At 40.0% G+C, this 21259-nt stretch overlaps 1 protein-coding gene across 1 annotated transcript; it reads left to right on the forward strand.

Annotated features, from left to right (window-relative positions):
• Positions 1 to 332: 332 nt before the first annotated feature.
• Positions 333 to 17697, forward strand: LOC109484673 (N(G),N(G)-dimethylarginine dimethylaminohydrolase 1-like). Its single transcript, XM_019788020.1, has 5 exons — positions 333 to 668; positions 8431 to 8533; positions 15851 to 16047; positions 16690 to 16818; positions 17241 to 17697. The coding sequence occupies exons 1-5, from the start codon at positions 363 to 365 to the stop codon at positions 17355 to 17357; spliced, it is 852 nt and encodes a 283-aa protein (XP_019643579.1). The 5' UTR covers positions 333 to 362; the 3' UTR covers positions 17358 to 17697.
• Positions 17698 to 21259: the final 3562 nt, after the last annotated feature.

The following is a 21259-nucleotide window of genomic DNA, read 5'->3' on the forward strand; positions in this document are numbered from 1 at the left end:
CTAGGGGCGCCGCAAGTGTTCTTTTAATTCCACGTTTCCAAAAATGCGCGATGAATGGAATAACCGCTCCCAAAACTGCACATCTATGCATGCATCTAGTGGTTTTAAAAATAAAGCAACGTATGAGCCAGACACACTCGCATTGTACGTATCATATAGTATACATGCTGTTAAAATTTACTAAGTTTATAAAGCTATCTATCAGAAAAAAAGCGGATATAGTCCCAACATCTGCTTGGAGAGTCAGTAACGGTATAACCTCCAATACCGCCCAGCCCCTTTGTTCTCGCCGCCGCCACTTTCACTTTCCGGGGATCCCCCATAGACACCCTCCAGTCCAGGTTTCACTCTCACTTTTCAAGATGGCGGACTGGTGGTACGGACAGTACACCTCAGCGCTGGTGTGCCGCGTTCCCGAGTCCACGGCGTCTCAGCCGACGACGACGTCCTCCTCCGGCGGTAACAACGGGTCCAAGGAGCACGTGAACGTGGAGCAGGCCCGCGGCGAGTGGGAGAAGTTTGCCGGGGCGCTGCGGCGGCTCGGGGCGGGCGTACTGGAGCTGGCGCCCGAGGAGGAGTGTCCGCAGGGCCCGTTCGTGGCGGACTGCGCCGTAGTGTGCGAGGGCACGGCCCTGGTGACACGACCCGGGGGCGACAGGAGGAAAGAGGTGAGGGATTCTTCTCCTAAAGTCTTCAAAACACTACTAATCTCTAAGCAGATGTTTTGTTGGCTGCAAGACAGTATCAATTTCGGCAGGGCAGAAGCCACAAATGAGTACGCCACCGAAAAAAAGGTACAGGTACCAGTACTGGAAAGATAGCCAGATATAACACGTAAAAATATTATACGCCACAACCTCTGCTTGGAGAGTATTTACTCTAAATCCTTGAAAAACGCCTCCTAAAACATGCATTATATCACGATAAATGGATGTATGATATGCCAATTTTGAGTGTATTTGTTTGGTGACAGTTGGACAATACGTAACGCGAAGCCCAGACGTGCATTAGTGTGTGTGTGTGTACCCCAGACGGACTGTTATACAGACAGTGTTACGGTTATACTGTAGAACCGTTAGCGGCCAATGTCAGCCACCCCCCACCACACACACATAGCAAACATACTTGTTGGTACAGCAGTAAGGAGACATGGTAGCCAGCTGCCTGTTGTTATGGTTATTACACATGACTGCTTTCATGAGCTGTGTACATGTAGATATGTGTATTACTACTACTACTAAATAATGTCTGGTGGGTGTCTTTATATGTGGGACATGTTCTATAGGACCCTGTTAGTACAAATGTATTATGGGGGAGGGGGGGGTGACCACCTGTAGGGGGTAGACACCTGTAGGAAGGGAATGAGGGGGGGGGGCTGACCAAAATGAAAATGATTTATATTATTGTGCTAGAAACAGAAAATTGTAAATATTAGGACAAAATCATCTTTATCTTTGGTTCGTCTGTGTTTGTAAAATGTTGTAACAATGTAATTTAACTATATTTGTTTCCCACTTGAACAAAGTTGGACCTACGACTTCAATATTATATACACCACGAGTCATTTCATTTCTCATTGATATGAAATAAGATCTATTTAATTTAAAAGGAATATACTGAATAGTTGAATCTGATATTGCAACCATATTGCCCATCCATGCATTTAGGTGTATTTTCTATTTTAATAACATTTCTATTAACTAAATGAAGACTGTCATTTTGATAATATTTCATGTTGTCTGTTAGGTATGGTATGAAATAACTCCCAATCATCATGCTGACATGGAATAACTTACAAATAAAAAGGACTTGGAAAAAGTTAACATTTTTTAATACACAGAGAAAGAAGCAAGATAATTTTAGCAAATCGATCCATGCACAATCTGGTGAGCAGTTATTCTCTGCTGACAAGGAATAATAAGAATAAAAAGGCATCGGAAAAGAGCAGCCTCGACAGTTAAGTTTCCCCTCCGCCATAACGACATTAATTATTAACGGCAGTCGTGCCGTGGTCCCAGCCAGCGTCTGCCTGTTCCCCAACGCTAACCGAGTCAGAACCATGACATCACTGCTCCCAGTCAGGGGGGAACGTACGGCTAACAGTAACACAATTATGACAGGCTTGCCTGGCAGTAATCTTCCAACAGATCTTTTGGTGGCTGCAAAGGCAGTATCATATCAAATTGACCAGGCAGCCCAGGCTGTGTCCATTTTCCAGGCAGTTACCATTTGCCTCCAGAAGCATAAGTAAGAGTACAACAAAATACCAGTATAATTTACTATAAATAAAGAAAACCCCATAAAAATGCTTAAAAATTGCATAAAAAATAGTCCAAAGCCTAAACCTCTGCTTGGAGAGTAGGGTGGGCCGGCTAACACAATTATGACGAGGTTATCTGGCCGCTGTTTTTGTACAGTAGCAGTATTACAGTATTAGGAGGATAATTAGCTGATAAGGCCATAACAACATAATACTAGTATTTCCTGGGTTCTATGACACAGGCCATGTTTTGTTATTCAGGTAGCCATATGCATGGGACTGACTAGATTTAACAACAATAACGTTTTAATGGAATAAAACAGTCCCCGTAGACTCTGCAGTTCAAGCTGATCTTCAAGTTCAGCAAATTTTCTTGAACGCCAAGAACAGACAAATGAAATTGGTGTGGCATTAGACTGGCACTCACAAAATTCTGATGAATCATAAAAAGTGTCGCAGTTTCTCCTGCTGCAGCAGAATTAGGAGGATAATTGGGGTTTACTGCGTGAGGAGGGGCTGTGTTATCAGCGCAGGATCACCCCAGGCCAGACAAATTTAATTTGTTGGTTCAAGGCATCCAATGCAATCTCAGGGTGGCAAAACCAAAAAATATTCTGGATGAGGAAATCAGATATTGACATCTACTGCCATATCTTAGCACATATTTGACATCATTTCATATTTGAAGCATTTGACATAACATCTGTGTCCATGATATCAATCACCAGGGTCCATAATATGGCCACCTTGAGAAATATGAGCTTAAAGATATTTTTACTGCAACATACTTTTGGTATGCACTCCTTCACACATCAAATGTACATGAGTAGGGTATGTTGCAGTAAAAATACACTATTTCTCAAGGTGGCGATATTATGGACCCTGGTGATATTATGGACACAGATGTTAGCCCAAAAAGACAATATCATACAGATTTCCCAATCCAGAATGTTTTTTTTTTGTTTTGCCGATTTTCTAATTTTTTGTTTGATGTTAGAGAAGAGAGAAAAAACATCAGGTAAATAGCCTTATCGGCCATTTTCTTCAAACAGAAATTTAAACCAGTCTGGGAATAAAACAGGAGGATTACCAATTGAAGCTTTTATTGATTTTACTAGATACGTCCATCATCAAATTAGATACTGGCTTTCCCGGAATATAATTATGCCCATTTGTTACATCTAAATTGATACCTGCACCTAAGCTCTTCTGATAATTGTGTACAAATGGTGATTGTGGCCGGTGCCATTTGAGAGTTTGGGTATAGATGTAGTACAGAGATAGAACTAATTCTGAGAAAGATAGCTCAGGTCTCTGGCTGTTTGTGAGAATATTGGAAGTTAATTGGAACAGATACACTCTGTTCCAGTCAGCCTGAAATGTTGGTCGTGTACCTAGCATCTATATCGCTATACCTACATGTAAATGGCTACTAGTACATATAGTGGCGAGAAGCAGAACTCCAGTCAGAAGCTCTGACTGAGGAAGATGTCACTCAGAAATGTAAAATAGTAAAAGCAAGGTGAAAGAAAACTCCTGTATACTGAAATATTGACATCTTGACCCTTGAAAATGCTATTTCCTACATGTTGAAGGGCAGATTTTGCTGGCACAACTTGGACCCTGCACTGGCAGGCTGTTACAGTCATCACACAACAGTTACAGTCTGTGTGCCAACTCTGGGGGCAAACATCTAATTCCCCATAGTGCTTCAGTAAACATGCTGCCATACAGTCATTATAAGGTGACACTGTGCCGTACTTGGTTCCCTTATAAGCTTGGTTCTCAGCCTTGCCATTGGAACATTCTGACTGTATACTAGAGCTATAAACAGTGTCTAACATAGGGACGACTGTATGTAGTAAAATTTCATTAGGGGCATGTTGGCCCTATAGCTCTGGACCTGGCTTTATTACTACAGTGTGGTTCAAGCGCCGCTAAACTTATCCATTCCAACGGGTCCAAACCTTTTGGAGCAGTGGTTAGTGCGCTAGTGTCGTAAGCTGGCTGGCTGGGTTCGGTACGGGTTCCATTCCTGGCGTCCCTGTATTCACTGGGGTTTCCTGTTTCTACTTGCACCTGTTTGTTTCAGTACCTCCAACTTTAATTTAATTCATTGAATCAAAGGGATGACCCCCACCTGAGAGTGTGAACAGTTGGCCTAAAACCGCAGCCTTCCCTGCTGAAAGGTTGGCACACCAGTATTTTGATGACATGAGCAGTCCACCCATGTGTCCTCACCACCTGTGTTTAATCTTCAGCATGACTTCTTCACCTGTTTACTGTCACAAGTGAGAGTGAAATGTGAACCATTGTCAACCATGTACCTTACCCCTGACATACATTTGGAACATAATTTGAAATCCAGGTCAGGTCATGGACTAAAGGTGGTTTTACTTTTGAGCATTCCTGTGATCAAGAATTGCCTGTCCTGGTAAAAATTGGTATTTATTATTTACTCTTGAAATTCCTTTTTACATTTCTGCACAGTAGGCATCTGCTCTATTGTTTTCAACAGTCATAAAAAGCAAACAAAACTAGAAAGGCCGACATTTGCTTTGGAGCAAATACAGCAATGGCTTCACCACATTTTACGACATGGCAGGGAAAGAATGAGAAACACAAGGGAAAACAATGCTTTACATTGATATAACTATAGTATGAAGTAACATACAACTAAGACTACAACAGTTGGATAGCTATTCCCTACATTATTGGTTAGGATTTTTAATTGCATAATGCAAACTGTTGATTTTCAAGAAAAAAAGAAGTGTTCATGCCCCGCATTCCAATGCTGGAGCAGGAAAGCTTGAAATACCTACCAAAACACTTGAATACAGACATACTGTCAGTATGGAATGGATCTGAGCAGGTATTAATTAAGTTAAGCCTGTTAAATTCCAACAGCCAATCAGCAAGGAGAATAGAGGAAAGCTGCATGCCTATTGGTTGATGCCCTGCATTCCATTGTGATGACTCATGCCCAAATGTGGTAACACTGCACACTAACTCAGTAATACATTTGCTATAACACAGCCAAAAAACTCAAATAAAACCATTCTAAAAGCCTGTATCACAAAAATTTAAAAACTCCTAGGGGTATTTGCCCACTGTACCTCCATACCAAATTTCAGGACCTTAGGCCCTAAAATGAAGAAGCTGAATCCATTTAAAAAATGGCAGGAGAAGGAGAAGGAGAAGGAGAAGGAGGAGAAGAAACATCAGAAAAAGCAATATGGGTTCACCACCACTTCGTGGTGTGGTGAACCCATAATAAACAAACAAACATTTGTCCTTTTCTTCTGTGTAGAAGCCAGTAGCCTCCTTAGCAGTTCTGGCTCTACAACTTTTTTTTTGCTTAGTTATAATAATATATAATGTGTCTTTTTTTTCTGATGGTGTATCAGATCTTGGAACTCGATTTCTAAAATCCTACGCAAGTGGACGAGTAACCATTACTAAACACCGGTATGCCATCAGGAAAAAGGCACATCAGCACCAAAAAAAAGACCGACTCATTTGAGTCATGGAACCTGCTAAGGACTCAAAAGAAGCTAAGAGTCCTGGGCTTCGACTGGTGTTTTTGTGTGATCAAGGAACCTCCCTGTGTCAAATTAAGGTAAAATTGCCTGCCTGGAAAGACCTTCCATTGACTGGTCCAGTTTGCCAAGAGCTGGACCAAACCGTGATGAAACACCAGCTATCAATAGACTGCTGTTGAGGCCAAGCCAGAAACTTTGATTACCTTTGGTTCTGCTCGGCTGGGTCTTTAGTAAAGGTAGAATTTGGATTGCAGATTATCCTCACAAGTAGCCATCATTTTGTATGTACTAGGTGCTGTCATTAAGGCTACGTCAATTTTGTTTCTTGGTTCTCGGTTTTTCAGAAAATTATGTGTACTATAAGCTATGAAGAACAAAATGAATTGTAGGGCCAGGCCTTGGTGCATACAGCTTCAGGGAATGCATTTTGTACTACATTTTGTACATGTGGGAGGTAACAAACAGTGCAGAATACATTGTCTTATGTACCCAGGAAATACTAAGTGCAGGTAGACATCAGGATCTAGGAATATCTGCACAGCTCCAATTTTACCTGCACTAACCAAAGAAGAAGAAACCTGCATATGCAGGTATATTTTGAGCCATAGTAGTGACTATCACATTTGCAGAGAAATTTAAGAGTAATTGTGTTGCAGCTTGTGAGGTGAAACAGGGATCATTTTGCAGGTTTAATATTTATGTAGCCATTAAAAAGTGTACAATTTGTATCAAGGATCATCCTAATAAACTTAAGCTTTCATATTTATAAGAGTAATTTAAGAGTAATTGTGTTGCAGCTCGTAGGGATGATTTTGCAGATTGAATATTAGCACAGCCATGATTACTCTGTGATGGGCTGTCCTACATGTACAATGTAGGCTGACACATTAACCCCAGTGACTTGTGCCCCTGGGACTGACATCAGATCAGCTGGGACCACTGCTCACTGTCATCAGCAGGAACCAGCAGTGGGACTGCCATGGCTGGAGTTAGGCCACATCAGGGCAATCTGTTGGTTGTTGGATTAAAAAAAAATATGGTTCAATGGAGAAACATACCTTTACACCTTTGAGGTTTAGACCTTGGCCCACTCAGTTTTACTTTTATGGAGTGACTACAGTCATTTCATGACCAAGGTTTCCTCCCTGCCCTCTTGTCTATTATGATGGCTACTTGCCCTTCTGTGTTAAAATTGTACAATTATCAAGAGCCGTGGCTAGGGCAAATCTACCTTCTTGGCTGGGATATCCAGAACTGTGCCTGATCCTAACCCTAACCCATTCAGGCATAGAGTTACGATTTGTAGATAGGCACAGTTCTGGGTACAATAGACTCTATGACAGAGACTATCCAGAACCATGCCTGATCCAACCCTAATGCATCCATGCATATATACATGGGACTAGATATGCAAGTTAGGGTCTGAATACAATAGCCCCATGCAGAGTAACTCTCATGAGAACCCCCCACATCTGCTTGGTTCCCTCCCCAGTGTGCCCAGGATGTCAGTTTGATTCAGTAGGAACACAAACACGGCTGACCTTGGGAATCTGGAGGTCACCGCTGCACAGCTTTCCAAACAGTCCCACAGTCCCTCACAGGAAGCTGGGATGTTGTTGTGGGATTCCGGCTGGTTTGAAAGCGTGAACTGAACTTGTTTTTGTAACACTTTCCTTTGTTGAAAAGGCAGAGTGACTGTAAAGGTTACCATATTGTTGTTCCAGGTGTATTCAGGAGTCGCTATTGGAACAGTAAATTTCAGAATAGTTTGGAAGTTCAGACGAATGTAAGCTGTGACTGTGTTTCTGTTAGTTTGGAAGAAAAAACTGGACAGTTTGGCACTATGGACAGTATGTGAGGCAATAATAATATAAAATACATTGTATAATAGTATTAGATGAAGATGACAATGACAATGACAATGACAATGATGTTTATTTGCACATTCATGCCCAAGTGAAAAACACATCACAGTATTGTGATGTACCATATTCATTTGCCAGCCTCCAAATTTTGTATAGTTTTGTAACATACCAAAGTGAGGGTTTTAATGTATTTATCCATGACAAAGAAAAATTTTTAAAACGCTACTACTGTACTTCTCCAAATGTTGAAAGTTTGCTGCATGAAGTGATGGTATCCAGTAAATGTATTACACCTGGCCTGGGTGCCCCTAATGGAGTCCAAAGTGGGTCTAATTGCAGGAATACCAGGCCTGAAGTGATGGATAACTCTGGTGATGGGCCAGGAGAGGGCTTGATTGACATTTGCTGAGGCTCTGTTGGGGGGATAAGAAGAGGCTTGAAGTAGTAATTTTGTTATGAGCAGGGTAGATTGGTACTTAGATCAAAATCATACTGTATCATGACCAGAAAATCAACATAAAAAACGTAGAAACCTTTTATATGGAAAGATACTCTTTACATTAAGGAAAAGGCAACTGAAGATTAGATTAGATCAGGATAGCCTGGGTGCCAGGAGCATCATTAGGGAGCTGACAGATATTACAGAGGATGGTACCAAGGCTAGGAAAAGGACCCGAAGCTTGATATTTTTTACAGATGTTGTATGACACTGTTGAGTATTTACTTGTTGTTTATTTACTTGTTTGTTTATTTGTTTGTACAGGTTGAGGTGATACGGAAGGTGCTAGAACAGGACCTGAAGCTGGATATTGTACAGATGTTGGACGACAACGCAACGTTACACGGACAGGACGTGCTGTTCACTGGTAAACAGATTGCTTTTGCTCATTAATTAGACCTCACCAAACACCAATTTTAGCTGATCTTGCTCCTGACCTACTCCTAATCATGTTTGGAGGGAGTTTGGAGTTTGGCAGTGTTCGGGAGGCCATATTTGGCTATGTGTAACAGGGGCTTAAATGTTACATACTTCTGGATGAGGGCCTGCATGGGTGGAGCCTCCTCATGCATCACATTTTACGATTAATTCCAGGTAGCTATGACCCATTATATAGAATCAAAAAAGCTCATTACGCTCTACGCAAAATGCACCAGTTACGCTCTACATTAAATTAGAGCTGTCCGTCTATGCTCTAGTCTATGTACACTTAAAACGGCTGATTACACTCTACAGAAAAGGGCATGCGGGCTCCCCTAGATACTAGTAACTCATATTATAAGGTCACAAATCTGGTAGTTGTACTACGTATTGGCAATATTTCCGTTCAGTTTATTTGCCAAGACAAGGGCGCATTATGGGATTCGAACCCAGAACCTTTAGATTTTTAGTCAACAACCCTAACCACAAGACCATCGTGCCACCTGATGGTAACTCATAAAGTCACAAACTGGCAGATGTACTGGCAATATTTTTCAGTTCAGTTGCTGTGACATTATTTATCTTATTCACATTTATTTTTCGAGGATTGGGCAAAAAGTTATAAAACTTATCTCAGCCCTCTCCTCACACATAAAAGGAAACAATAAAACAAAGTAATAATAATAATGATAAGAAATGACAAAGGTACATAATGAGCTGGTGTACAAATCAAAATCAATCAACTAAATCAAACAAAACGTCCTGTCTGCAAAATAAAGTTGAAAACCACATCAAATATTTTACAGTTGTTGACAAACGACAATGATGGGTTACCCCTGAGAATGGTTGAACATAAGGTGTTGTCGGTGACGTTGTGACATTAGTGCACAACATGGGATTCGAACCCAGAACCTTTAGATTTTGAGTCAACAACCCTAACCACAAGACTGCCTTGCCACCTGATGGTTCAGAAATGTCATGACACTTCCTGGTTCATTGACCTGAGGATAATGAGTTCCTAACATCTGCTCTGGCCCGGCCCCAGGGGACCATGGGTAATCTGGGGGCAGGTAAATCGGAACCCACATCCTCATCCAGGTGGCAGTAAAATCAATATGTAATAATTACTTCTGGGAAGGGAAGTACAGTTTTGGGTCAGCGCTGGTTTCAATGTGTGTTTGGTGAGGTTGGCTACTGCTCGGCTGTGCCAGCCACACTCACTAAGAGCTCAGTATCCGGTTTAGCATCTGTTGTTCCCAATCCCAGTTTTCTACGGGTTAGACGTACTTGCACATCAATGCTGAGTTCAAAGTTTTCAAAATGTGCCACGCTCAAGCTCACCATCCGGTTTAGCGTCTGTTGTTCCCAGTTTTCCGAGGGTTAGAAGTGCTTTCACTGACCACTGCTCAGGCCAAATATTTCAAAGTCAAACAAAATGTTTAAAACATTCGGGTGTGGACTGGAGGCTCGGCCATGGTTAGCCGGTGGTTATAGCTGGTGTTTGTCATAGGTTAGCAGTGATCGGGACATGTTTGGTGGTCAAATTTACTCAAATTTAACTAAAATTCGAGTTGATTTATATAGAAAGGTAAGTCATGGCCAAATCTGGTCCGAGTGACTTTTCAGGGTTTTTTTCTCCGTTCTTGGATGTTATTTGGAGTGAGACATGGTCCAGCAGAACCGGTACATACCCAGCCCTACCCAGAAGTAATGACCTGTGTATGTGTATAAGATCAATGGATTTTAGTGAACCGGGAAATGATTGGAATGGAATATACCAGTGACCTGAAACACAACCTTTTGTAAAAGTCATGAGTTAATACCTACAAGGTAGGGGGTGCAGGGCTCCAAACCGTTCTTTCTTCGTACCTACCCTAGGTAACATTGAAAATTACCTACACCAGACAAATTTTACCTGCACCACTCAGGATTTTAAAGGAAGTATGGATCACACTAAAACCTGTTCAGAAACCATTATTACTTGTATGCTTTATGCAGGTGCTTTGCCAAGCAGTAGCAAACACAAAATTTTTATTGGTTTTTAGGCCACACCAATTTAATTTGTTGGTTCTCGGATTCGCCTCTTCGTTTTTTTTCTGATTTGCAAAAAAAAAAAAATTGATTCTGGTCCTGAATCAACTGAAAAATGCTCATGTTTTGCCCCCCAACAGTTGAGGAAAGTCCTTTTCTTCCTAGTTGTTACAGTTTTCCCATCTATCATTGCAGTGGTTTGATTACAAGTTCAAAATTCAATGTTTAAATTTTAACCCAGCCTTTTGTGTTGACTTCATGGCTCATTTTGTAGCATTTAAGCCTATAATAGGAATTGCCTAGACCTGTTTTTATTTTTATTTTTTTTCGCCCTGTCGCTGCATATTTTTTCTGAAAAAATCCGAGAACCAACAAATTAAATTGGTGTGGCCTTATTTTACAAATTTTGGCCTTGTGGATACTTTTTGGGGGCCTTTCTAAGAAATGTAAAGATGTTTCTGGAACTTTGTCTGTACTTGAAACACTCTGAAACGCTCCTTTCCTCAGTTTTATAGAAGCGATGAGCTGAATAACTGTATTACTGTGACCCTGACGTTGGCCATGTGTGCATCGCTCATGACATATCTCCTCTCCCATCTCCACAATCTGCTGTACTTACTGTGTAAGTGTACAGAGAAGCACGGCTATGAAATATTTATGCTCCGCCTTATCTGGGCGAAAACTGCTGACTCAGCCGGATTACTGCTCATCCTCAGACTATGGTCGTGTTTAGGCCACGCAAATTCAATCTGTTGGTTCTCAGACCAACATTGTTATGAGAAATTTTAGCAAAAGGACATTATGTAGCCTTCAGCAGTCTTCGGAAGTGGCTGGAAAGGGTAAAAATTGGCCAACTGAACAGACAACATGCCAGGGGAGTTGGTCTGTTAAAGTTTGCCACTTCCCTGGCATGTTATCTGTCTATTTAGCCAATTTCTGCTCTTTCCAGCTACTTCCAAAGCCTGCTAGCTACATGATGGAAGGTTGGGAGAAGATTGAGAAAAAAACTTGCTTCTGACTCTCTTCACTCCCTGAAACTGTGTGCAACAAAGTACAGACTTCCCCCCAGATTCTGTTGTAAAAAACTTGTGATGCTGATATTCCAATATTAATCCAGCATTTGTTAATCTAAATTTAGTTCTTTGAAAACCCAAAACCAAGAAAATGAATTAGGGCAGCTTAAGACTGAAATTTTCAGAGTTGAACCTCGGACCTGATTGAATTGATTTTTGCATCAACTCTAGCTGGATGAGGTAAAACTAGTACTACAGTAGTAAGTTTCAGGTAGTACTTCATTTATTTTTTAGTGTAAGGTCTATTTCCCCTTTTGGCTTGATGCCTACCATGCAAAGGTGTAAGAGAGTACTGTGCAAAACATGTACACTTTGTGGCTCACTCAGGAATAATGCTTAAAAATATATATGTACATTTATGTCTATACAGTAAATTAAATATCACAAAGTCGTATCAGCTTCAACTTTGTCCAAATTAATCAAAAGCTTGCCATTTGGTTCAGAAAAATTATAGAAATATGAATTATGATGAAAAATGTCATATAAATAATAATATATAATAATTGACAATGATCGAGGTACTAAATTGGAGTGGATGAAGTATAAGGGGGAGGGGAATTATATAAGCCATTAAATGTTTCATATCCATCTTCAGTATTTTACGACTCTCGAGGGAGGAAAAGTTATGGATAAGTTCACGAGAACCATGACCCCCTGAAATAGGCTGGATCAGCAAGCAATACAGACCGTGCACCCTGCAGGCTTATCAACCATTTAACATAGTGTTTGGCACTAAAACATTGGCGCTAAAACATTCTGGGTTCAATAAAATGCAACAAGCATGTTTGAGAATTGAATTCTTACCCCACAAGAACAATTTTCTAGAAGTATTGGCTGGAATAAAAGCAGTCTTAGAATAAGAACAACATGTTTTTTTTACATTTCTCAAAACAGGGATTTGTGTACACAGCATAATACAGATGAATTTTCTTTGTACAAAAAAAAAACGAGATTAAGTATTTTTGTTAGTGTGGTCACGTACATAAGGCCATGCCAATTTATTTTCTTAGTTCCCGGATTTAAAAATACAATGCTAGAATATCTGCATGACAACAAACTCTTAGGGGAAGTCTGTTCGTTGGTCCACACAGTGAACAGAGTCAGATCCAAGTGCATCAGTTAAAGAGGGCTTATAACCGGAAGGAATAAAGCTTAAATTCTACTTTATTATATAATATTGTATCAGGACTCAGACTCAACTACATATTTCATACCAAGTCCCAAATCCTCACAGTAAAAGCATTTGAGTTAAGGGGCAGGCGGAGAATATTTGTCAGGACTAAAAGCTTCAGTTTGTAAGTACATAACACTGCCTCATCTGCCTGCTAAGCTGTCCCCTGTTCCCCATTCAGCAAAACTACAGCTTTGTATTCTTTAACTTCTCCTTACTTTTATTGTTCCCAAAGCCATGTTAGAGTTTGAAGCATATCTTTGATAGGAACGTAAACAATGAAAGGTCTTATAGTGTATTGAGTACACACATCATGTGCAGTCCCTAAAGACACATAACCTGATTTGACTGATAGCCTGAGCCTCTTAGTTTACGTTTTAGCTCTCTAGAGTTCGTGTTGAAGTCAAGTTTGTAACCTACTGTAAGTGCATTTTGCTTTCACATTGGAAGAGACTTTTCTTGTCTGAATAATGGATATCTGATGTTATACAACAGCATTGTCCTGTACTGTACTTCTTAATATTAAAGGTGTATTTGCTATAAGGTATTAAACAGTTTTTTCATACTACATGTACTTTATGTCATTTTTTCTGTTGGATATGACATGACAAATTATTTCTAATCACTCTTCATACCATGCTGACAGTAAAAAGACAAAAGAAAATGATTTTTATAGAGATAAAGGTGCAAGATATTGAATTTTGTTTGAAGTTTGATATCTTTTGATAACATTATTCTTTATACTGCTGACAAGGAAAAATACTAAACGTAATTGTGGCTTGGGCACACTTCTATTCTCTTGCCGAACACAGGCAGACAGTTAGAGGAAAAAGCAGACACCAAATCTAATTCTGCCTGAATCTGGGACGTCCGCAATGAAAACAAAGTCTGACAAACTCAGCTGAGGAAGGAGGTAGACGGCAGGTTATTGGGTTAGAGCGGTGTTTCCCTTTGTTCCCAAGGTCTTTGTAATGTAATTAGGAACAGATATTGGATTTTATATGCTGAGAGTGCGCAAGAGTAATGCCAGTCAGCGGCCCGTAGGTGGTAGAAATCTGAAGCTTATATGGCAAGGCAAAACTGATTTAATTTCTTCAGGTTCTAAAAAAATAATGCTAGATTGGAATATCAATGTGATGATATTTATTTTCTTTATTTCGTTATCAATGTCTTTATTACACCTCTGCTAGTTGTCTGATCCTCAGCAAAAATGTATACATATACAGTACATGACATGTACTAGTACATGTACAGCTAGCTGTATATGCATGTCAGCGTAGAGACTCCAATCTGGTAGAATCAGTGATTCCACTTGCAGAGATCCTGATCATGATCAGAATCTGTAGATTTTAAGACAGACAGAACTTTTCAACCATGATTCATGTCAACTTTTATCAAAAGATTGACTTGAGACTCAGGATTTATAAATGCATAGAAGATCAGCATAACACATTCCTAGTATCCTGATTGCAATCTCTGTTGACAGAGACTCTGATCGGGATCTCTAGGTGGCAAAATCAGCGATTCTACCAGCTTGCATAATATGCAGTATATCTCTACAATCTAACATACTTATGTATACACAGTATATAGCATTGCTATATGTCACGTACATCCTCTGTGCCGATATTTTGTAGCCTGGTTACCAAACCTAGTCCTACATCCTCTCAGGACTCAGGAGCGATAATAGGTTTAATAACCAGGCTAGTTATTTTGTCTGTGGGATCAAGAAAAGGTTGCAAAGCAGTATGGGAAAGGAGGTGAGGTCTGCCATCTCCAAATTTCCTTGCTATACACATGCATGTAAATTTTGTTTCCTATGGGTCCAAAATCTGCTCTGATGGTTTGAGTAGAATTAGATTATGTGTCTGGTTTGCTGGGATCTGTCTGCTTGTGTTGATCAGGAGAGTAGACAGGTGCGTCAAACAGTCTAAAGTTACCTGCCACAGCTGTAATTTGATATCTCTTCTGCTGATTACGTTCTGTGATGGATGTAGATCTCTGAGATCCTGCCATTACCTAATCAGCAAGAAGGGATGCAGGTTACCGTAAAACAATTGTGTTGGATTATATTTTAGGAAAGACTAATAGAGAAGCAACTGTCGTCTAAAATGATGTTCGTCCCCTGATGTTTTTTCCTGGTCCCCAGGCTCCCAGCTGATTTAGGATGTAGATTGCAGGGTTTTGTCTCCACTCTAAACATCTGGATGTCCTTCTCATTAATGGAGAAATTATCTCAGCAATATTTGTAGCGTAGAAACTCTGATTTAGATTTTCTAACCCTGATACAATCAGCAATTCTACTGAAAGAGATCCAGATTGGACTTGGATCTCTGTGAACAGAAACTGTGATCAGGATAACTGCCAGTATAATCAATAGATGAATAGTGTATGGTATAATGAATCACAGATTGTACCAGCAGAGGCTACTGTAGAGTAGAACTCGTTGCCACCAAGTACAGGGGGGGGGGGGCGTCATCACTGGAAAGGTTTATTTAGACGTCAAAATTTTTGCACTACATTTAAACATTTTGGGCCTGTTGTTCAGTTTAATATAGCTAGCTGCCGCCCTGCCGCATGCCTGCAAAGCTGGTGTGTATACCGGCTATACTGATACAGATACAGATTGGGATCTCTACCAGTAAAATCACTGATTCTACAAGTATAGCGTCTCTACCCTGGCATATGTTTTGCCATGAGTAATACTGAAATCTCTCCCTCTTCCCAAAAATGTACAATTCCGGGATGTTAAACAATCCCCTATACAGCCATAGCCTGCACCAATCATTGTCATCTGGATGGGGAGGGGGTTGTTTGTTTGCTATGTGCATGGAATGATGGTCACTTTAGATTTGGAAGACCTTGGAAATTTAGAAATGCTGACAAACTTTCATATTTATTTTGACAGAACTTTGATGCCACCTTTGAATGTAGAATTTAATCAGTAAGTAATTCTAATACAACAAATTGTATCTCTCTTTCTTCCCAGGAAAGGAGTTTTTCGTAGGGCTGACATGGTTCACGAACCAGGCGGGTGCGCGGGCCCTCGCGGACGCCTTCCCAGACTACCGCGTCTCGTCCATCAATGTGCCGAACGAGGTGGAACACCTGGGTGACCTCTGCGGGGTCGCGGGACCCAACCTGCTGGCCGTGGGGAAGAGCAAGGCTGCCAAGATGGTGCTCAAGGTGGATTATCTGTGTTTTTTCTTTCATCTAGTGTCCCATTGGTCGGAAAATCCTTCAGAATCTAAATCTAATTATCAGCATAGTGATAGCATGTTCAGCACTGAGGACAGTACCCTTTTCACTAGAAGATCAGGAGGATGGTTGCTGTCCCTTTTACTGAACATGTTATCCTCAAGAAATGAATGGTGTCTCTTTTGACAAAGGTGCTGTCCCTAATGCTGAACATGATATCCTCATACTGAAGATGCTATCTAGTTGCAAGGGTGCTGTCCTTAGTGCTGAACATGCTATCTGCATACTGAAGATGCTGTCTCTAGTGACAAATGATGCTGTCCATAGTGCTGAACATGCTATCCTCGTGCTTAAGTTGCTGTCTCTAGTGTAATGGGTGCTGTCCCTAGTGCTGAACATGCTATCATACTGCTAGGATGCTGTCTCTATAGTGTAATGCGTGCTGCTATAGTGGTGGTCATGCTTTATACTTGCTAAAGATTTTGTCTCTAGTGTAATGAGCACTGTCCCTAGTGCTGAACATGCTATCCTGATGCTAAAGATGCTGTGTATAGTGACAAGGGTGCTGTCCCTAGTGCTGGTGTTATGTATCTGCTGGTGTTTATACATGTATACCTTGTTTAACTTTAGGAGATGGAGTTGATGGGAGAGTTTGACTATGAGATCCTGAGCCTGCCAGACGACCAGGCCACCGACTGTCTGTACATGAACGGCACGATACTGCACTGCACCAAGGACGAGTTTCCTGACAGTTATAAGGTAAACATTACCAACCCTTTCTTCTTCCATACTCCATCTCTCAGGAGGAAGATCCATGCTGAAAGTTTAAAGTGATGTTCCTAGAACTACATCACTACAGAACAAGCTTCCCTGTGAATGCTTTCCTAATGGATAGAACCTTAAGCTTTTCATTTCTAAGGTGAACAAACATCTGCCCCCAGTGCAATACTGCAGCGCAAAACATGTGAGTGGTTCTTAGGCCACACTAGTGTAATTTGTTGGTTCTTGGATTTTTCCATGAAAATCATGAAGCGACAGGTAAAATGAAATAAAACTGCACAGATTGTAAAGCTAGGGAAGATAAACATGATGTATTTGCTTTGCATAAAATGTCGCCTTTATAGTTCAAAGCTTATATTGTTTCTGTATATTGTTTCTGTTCCCTCACCCCCACCCCCCAGGTGTTTGAGACGGTGACTGACTACCACAGGGTGGCCGTGTCCAACAGGGAGCTGAGGAAAGTAGGCGGGGCTCTCAGCAGGCTCGCTCTGCTCATCCCACACACCAAGACTAAGTGAACCTCCCCTATACACACATCCCCCTCACCAGGACCTAATGAACCTCCCCCTACATGCATCCCCTCACCAACACCAAGTGAACCTCCCCCTACACATATATCCCCCTCACCAAGACTTAGTGATCCTCCCCCTATATGCATCCTCCTCTCCAAGGCTTAGTGAACCTCCCCTCACACCAAGGCTGAGTGATGTAGGTACATAGCCATGTACCTATCATTGTTGTCTGGCTGGGGAGGGGGTTTGTTTTTTGTGTATGGAACAATGGTCACATTTGAGTTTGGAAGACTCCGGAAATTCAGAAATGCAGACAAACTTTTCATTTCTATTTTGACAGAAATAAAGACATGCATCCTGATCTAGAGGGTGGCCCAATTCTTGAAACGGCAAACTAGTGCATAAAGTAACAAATTTAGTTGTTTCATCATGATGGTGTTGGAAATATAAAAAATAACATTCCAGGTTCCAAATCAAAAGTGACCACTGTTGCAGACTTTATTTCTTGTGGCTGTTCCTCTATCATGACCTTGGAGCTGAAGGTCAAGTTAACTAACCGGTGCTATGCTAACCAGTAAACTTTCCTAACCAATCTTTACCATGCACATTGTCTGCAATATCAGGAGAAATTTCATTCCGCCTTTTTCTAAAGATTCCATTTGAATTTCCATTCCATCTTTTTTAATTCCACTATGATGATTTTTACTTCTTTACATTCAAAGACTCACAATAAGAGGTCATGGTTCATAGGTTAAAGTCCTTGACCTTTGCACTGAGACAACTCTTGCAGTCTGTCCAAGATAATTTAAAGTCATTACAGTGCAAGAGCTAATGTTGTTGAAAGATGAAGACCTTTCTTTGTGTAAACGTTTTTCAAAATGCCTGATATTTGTCAAAATTACTGTTATTTCTAAAATAACTGATTTTTCTAAAATTACTGATATTTGTCATACTCACGGTTGGCAAATCATTTCAGCCACTGTTACCATTGTTCAATAGAAACAATTGTAACCACTTTTTAACATGAGTTTTAAAAGGCTGTTATTCAAACAACATGCCTCACTTTTGCATGGCCCTTTGCTGGATTGTGTGATGTTTAGATTCAAGAGCCCATTGTATATAGCCCATTATGTAATATGTGACACTAATAGCTTATAAAACAGGGCTAAAACACAGCTTCCAGTATTATTGGGGCTGTGTCAATTGTACTAATATGAAAAAGACTATGAAACCTGTTTGAAGGTGGAATGCAATTAATGACTTGACTTTACTTAAAGAAAAAGTTCTTCATTACAAAACCAGAAAGAAGTGAATATTTCCTGTAACAATCTTTGAATCAGTCAAATTTGAAGCTAAAGAAAAAGATAGATGTCCTGGGTACCGTGCTGGCATATGTGACTCTCTTCTGTGAGTCTGACTGAAGAGACGGTGTGGAGATATTTTTGATGAGATGTTTATGAGTGATCTGGATGATCTTCAGAATTCAAGGAAGGCAAGAAAAAAAAAGGTCCAAATATGGTAACAATGCTTCTCACATGATATTTAAGGTAAACACATTACAACAAACAAGAAAAACAAACAAACACACATACATACATACAACAGTGACACGCTTACTCTGATAATGCAGTACTACTGAAGACACTTAACTGAAGATTAAAACTAACCTGAAGATGGAAACCAGACTACAGCTACTGTACTGAAAGTGTGGCTTTATATCAGCATAGCAGCAGCAGCACCAAACATTCCTGTAGAATGATGTTTAAATTTTTACTCAATAGTTTAAAATCTCTGGTAACATAATCAGAATATTTTGCCATGATTTGTTCTCTTATTCACTCCAGGCCCTTAAAATGCTCTGTGGAAATACAATATTCTATATAATTGTGAACATATCTACTAGTAATGCAGAGTTATGTGGCAAAACATTTTATATGAATTAAATTTTGGCTTAACTTTTTCCATAAGGTCACTGACCAACACTGACTAGTTTGCTTAGACCTAGGAAAATTTATGTGTGTTTCTGATAATGGTTATAAAAAGAAGGGTTGGTGTAAGGATGTTAGAAAAAGATTTTGCTCAGTTTTCATCACCGAGATTGGAAATCTTATGTCCCTTGACAACTATCTACCCAAAAATGGTCAGAGTTGGTAAATTTTTCTCTAAGGTTGGTCCGAAACACAACATTTTTCCTGCGGCCTGACTTAGACATTTGTTATGTCTGCAAATGTGCCCATTAATGTCATAATAATCCATTTCTTTACTTTTTAACAGTGTGGAAGTTTCTTATATAGTTCTCCTGCAGGACAGGAAAGCATAACTGTTTTGTCCTAATATTTTTTATGATTTATTAACAATTATACTACTGTACATTTATCATGTTTGTATATCATCATTAACCAAGTGCTAACTTTATCGTTATTATTCATCATTAACCAAGTGCTAACTTTATCATTATATTATAAGTCAATGTTTGTGTTGTTAAAATTGCCAAGGAAGATTGTATTGCATATAAATGTGTGGAGATGTGGAAAAGTTGAGTATAGACATTTTAGACTTTTACTTCAACATAGATTTTAAAGCTGAGTCTTCATACTTGAAAGACTATAATTATTTTAATGTTATTTCCTGAACACAAATTCAACTGAACAAATAGTTGAAGAACTTCATTAATATCATTTGGGAACTCTGTTTAAACTAAATAGTTGAAGACATAATATCATTTGGGAACTCGGTTTAAACTTCTGACACTGTTAAGTCATATCTTCTCTTAATTTGAATTTGTGTGACACACACATTATGATTGAAACATGATGCACTCATGTTTAAGTATGACATTCAAGACAACAAAACATACAAAATATGTGAAGAAATTTGTTCTTTTTGTATGATATTGGTTGAGCGATCTAGCAAATTTGTGATCATCCAGTTTCTAATGGAAAGGGGGAGTAATGTAAAGTAAGAATCTCTGCAGTAATTGATATAATCCTAACACTTAACATTCCTGTACCCTGATACTTAATAACTAAGTATATTTTCATTATTGCATATCATACCTCATGTATTATGTTGTAGTTTTCTGGGCTCGAAAATATCATGTACTTAAATACCGATATCATTTAGTCCAGAGAGACCATGTTGTTGTGTACTTTTGTAGCCTCTACCAGGCTTCGGATGCGGCTGGAAAGAGTAAAAATTGGCCTAGTGGAAAGATAACAGTTAGTCCGCTAAAGAAGTGCATCAAATTGGCCAAGCAGTAACCATTTTCCACCCATTGGACTGCCGTAAAAAAAGATACCAGTCCAAAAACACCACCTAAAACACGTAAAAAAAGCCAAAACCTCTGCTTGGAGAGTAGGCTAATTGTACGTACTTCTGCAGCCTGACGCTTCTGGCGCCTGGTAGAGGCTATACTTCTTGGTACCAGAATTGTGGAGCTGAAGACATGCCTTTACCTTGCCTTACCTGCGCCAGTTTTCATGACGTAGAATTAATAAAGCAAGCTTGCTATCCTGTACTTCTCTCAGTATTTCTCTTCGCTGTGTCTGTTTGCTTGCTTGCGTTAGTAGTATAGTTATTTGAATACAGTAGAATCACGGGGAAAATGCGAACCGGGGCAAGGCCGCGCTACACTATATAGCTACTTGAAAAGGCGTTCTTTTAATCAATATTTGTTTAAAAACACACATTGCCCTTACAAGGACCGAAGCCATACGGCACCTAAGGTGCATTGTTCTAGCCGCCTCATCTTTAATGAGTTTGTTCTGTAGTTTACCCTTCGGATTTAACTCTCTTCGGCCTCTTTACAGGCGATAGCGTAATCCGCTTACGGCGTCAAAAGTAAACTTTACTCAGAGTCGAACGATGGCGTGGGTTTTACTCAAAAACACTTGTGAACTTTATTTATG

Source organism: Branchiostoma belcheri, unplaced genomic scaffold, assembly GCF_001625305.1.
Source record: "Branchiostoma belcheri isolate BF01 breed outbred unplaced genomic scaffold, Haploidv18h27 scaffold7, whole genome shotgun sequence".
In the NCBI taxonomy this organism is placed as follows: Eukaryota; Metazoa; Chordata; class Leptocardii; order Amphioxiformes; family Branchiostomatidae; genus Branchiostoma; species Branchiostoma belcheri.

What these genes read in the sequence shown, in the direction of transcription:
- LOC109484673 (XM_019788020.1), top strand. Translation starts at nt 363, where the DNA reads ATGGCGGACTGGTGGTACGGACAGTACACCTCAGCGCTGGTGTGCCGC. An exon ending in ACAGGACGTGCTGTTCACTG is followed by an intron (nt 8,534 to 15,850) that starts GTAAACAGATTG and finishes CTTTCTTCCCAG; the next exon opens with GAAAGGAGTTTTTCGTAGGG. An exon ending in CTGCCAAGATGGTGCTCAAG is followed by an intron (nt 16,048 to 16,689) that starts GTGGATTATCTG and finishes GTTTAACTTTAG; the next exon opens with GAGATGGAGTTGATGGGAGA.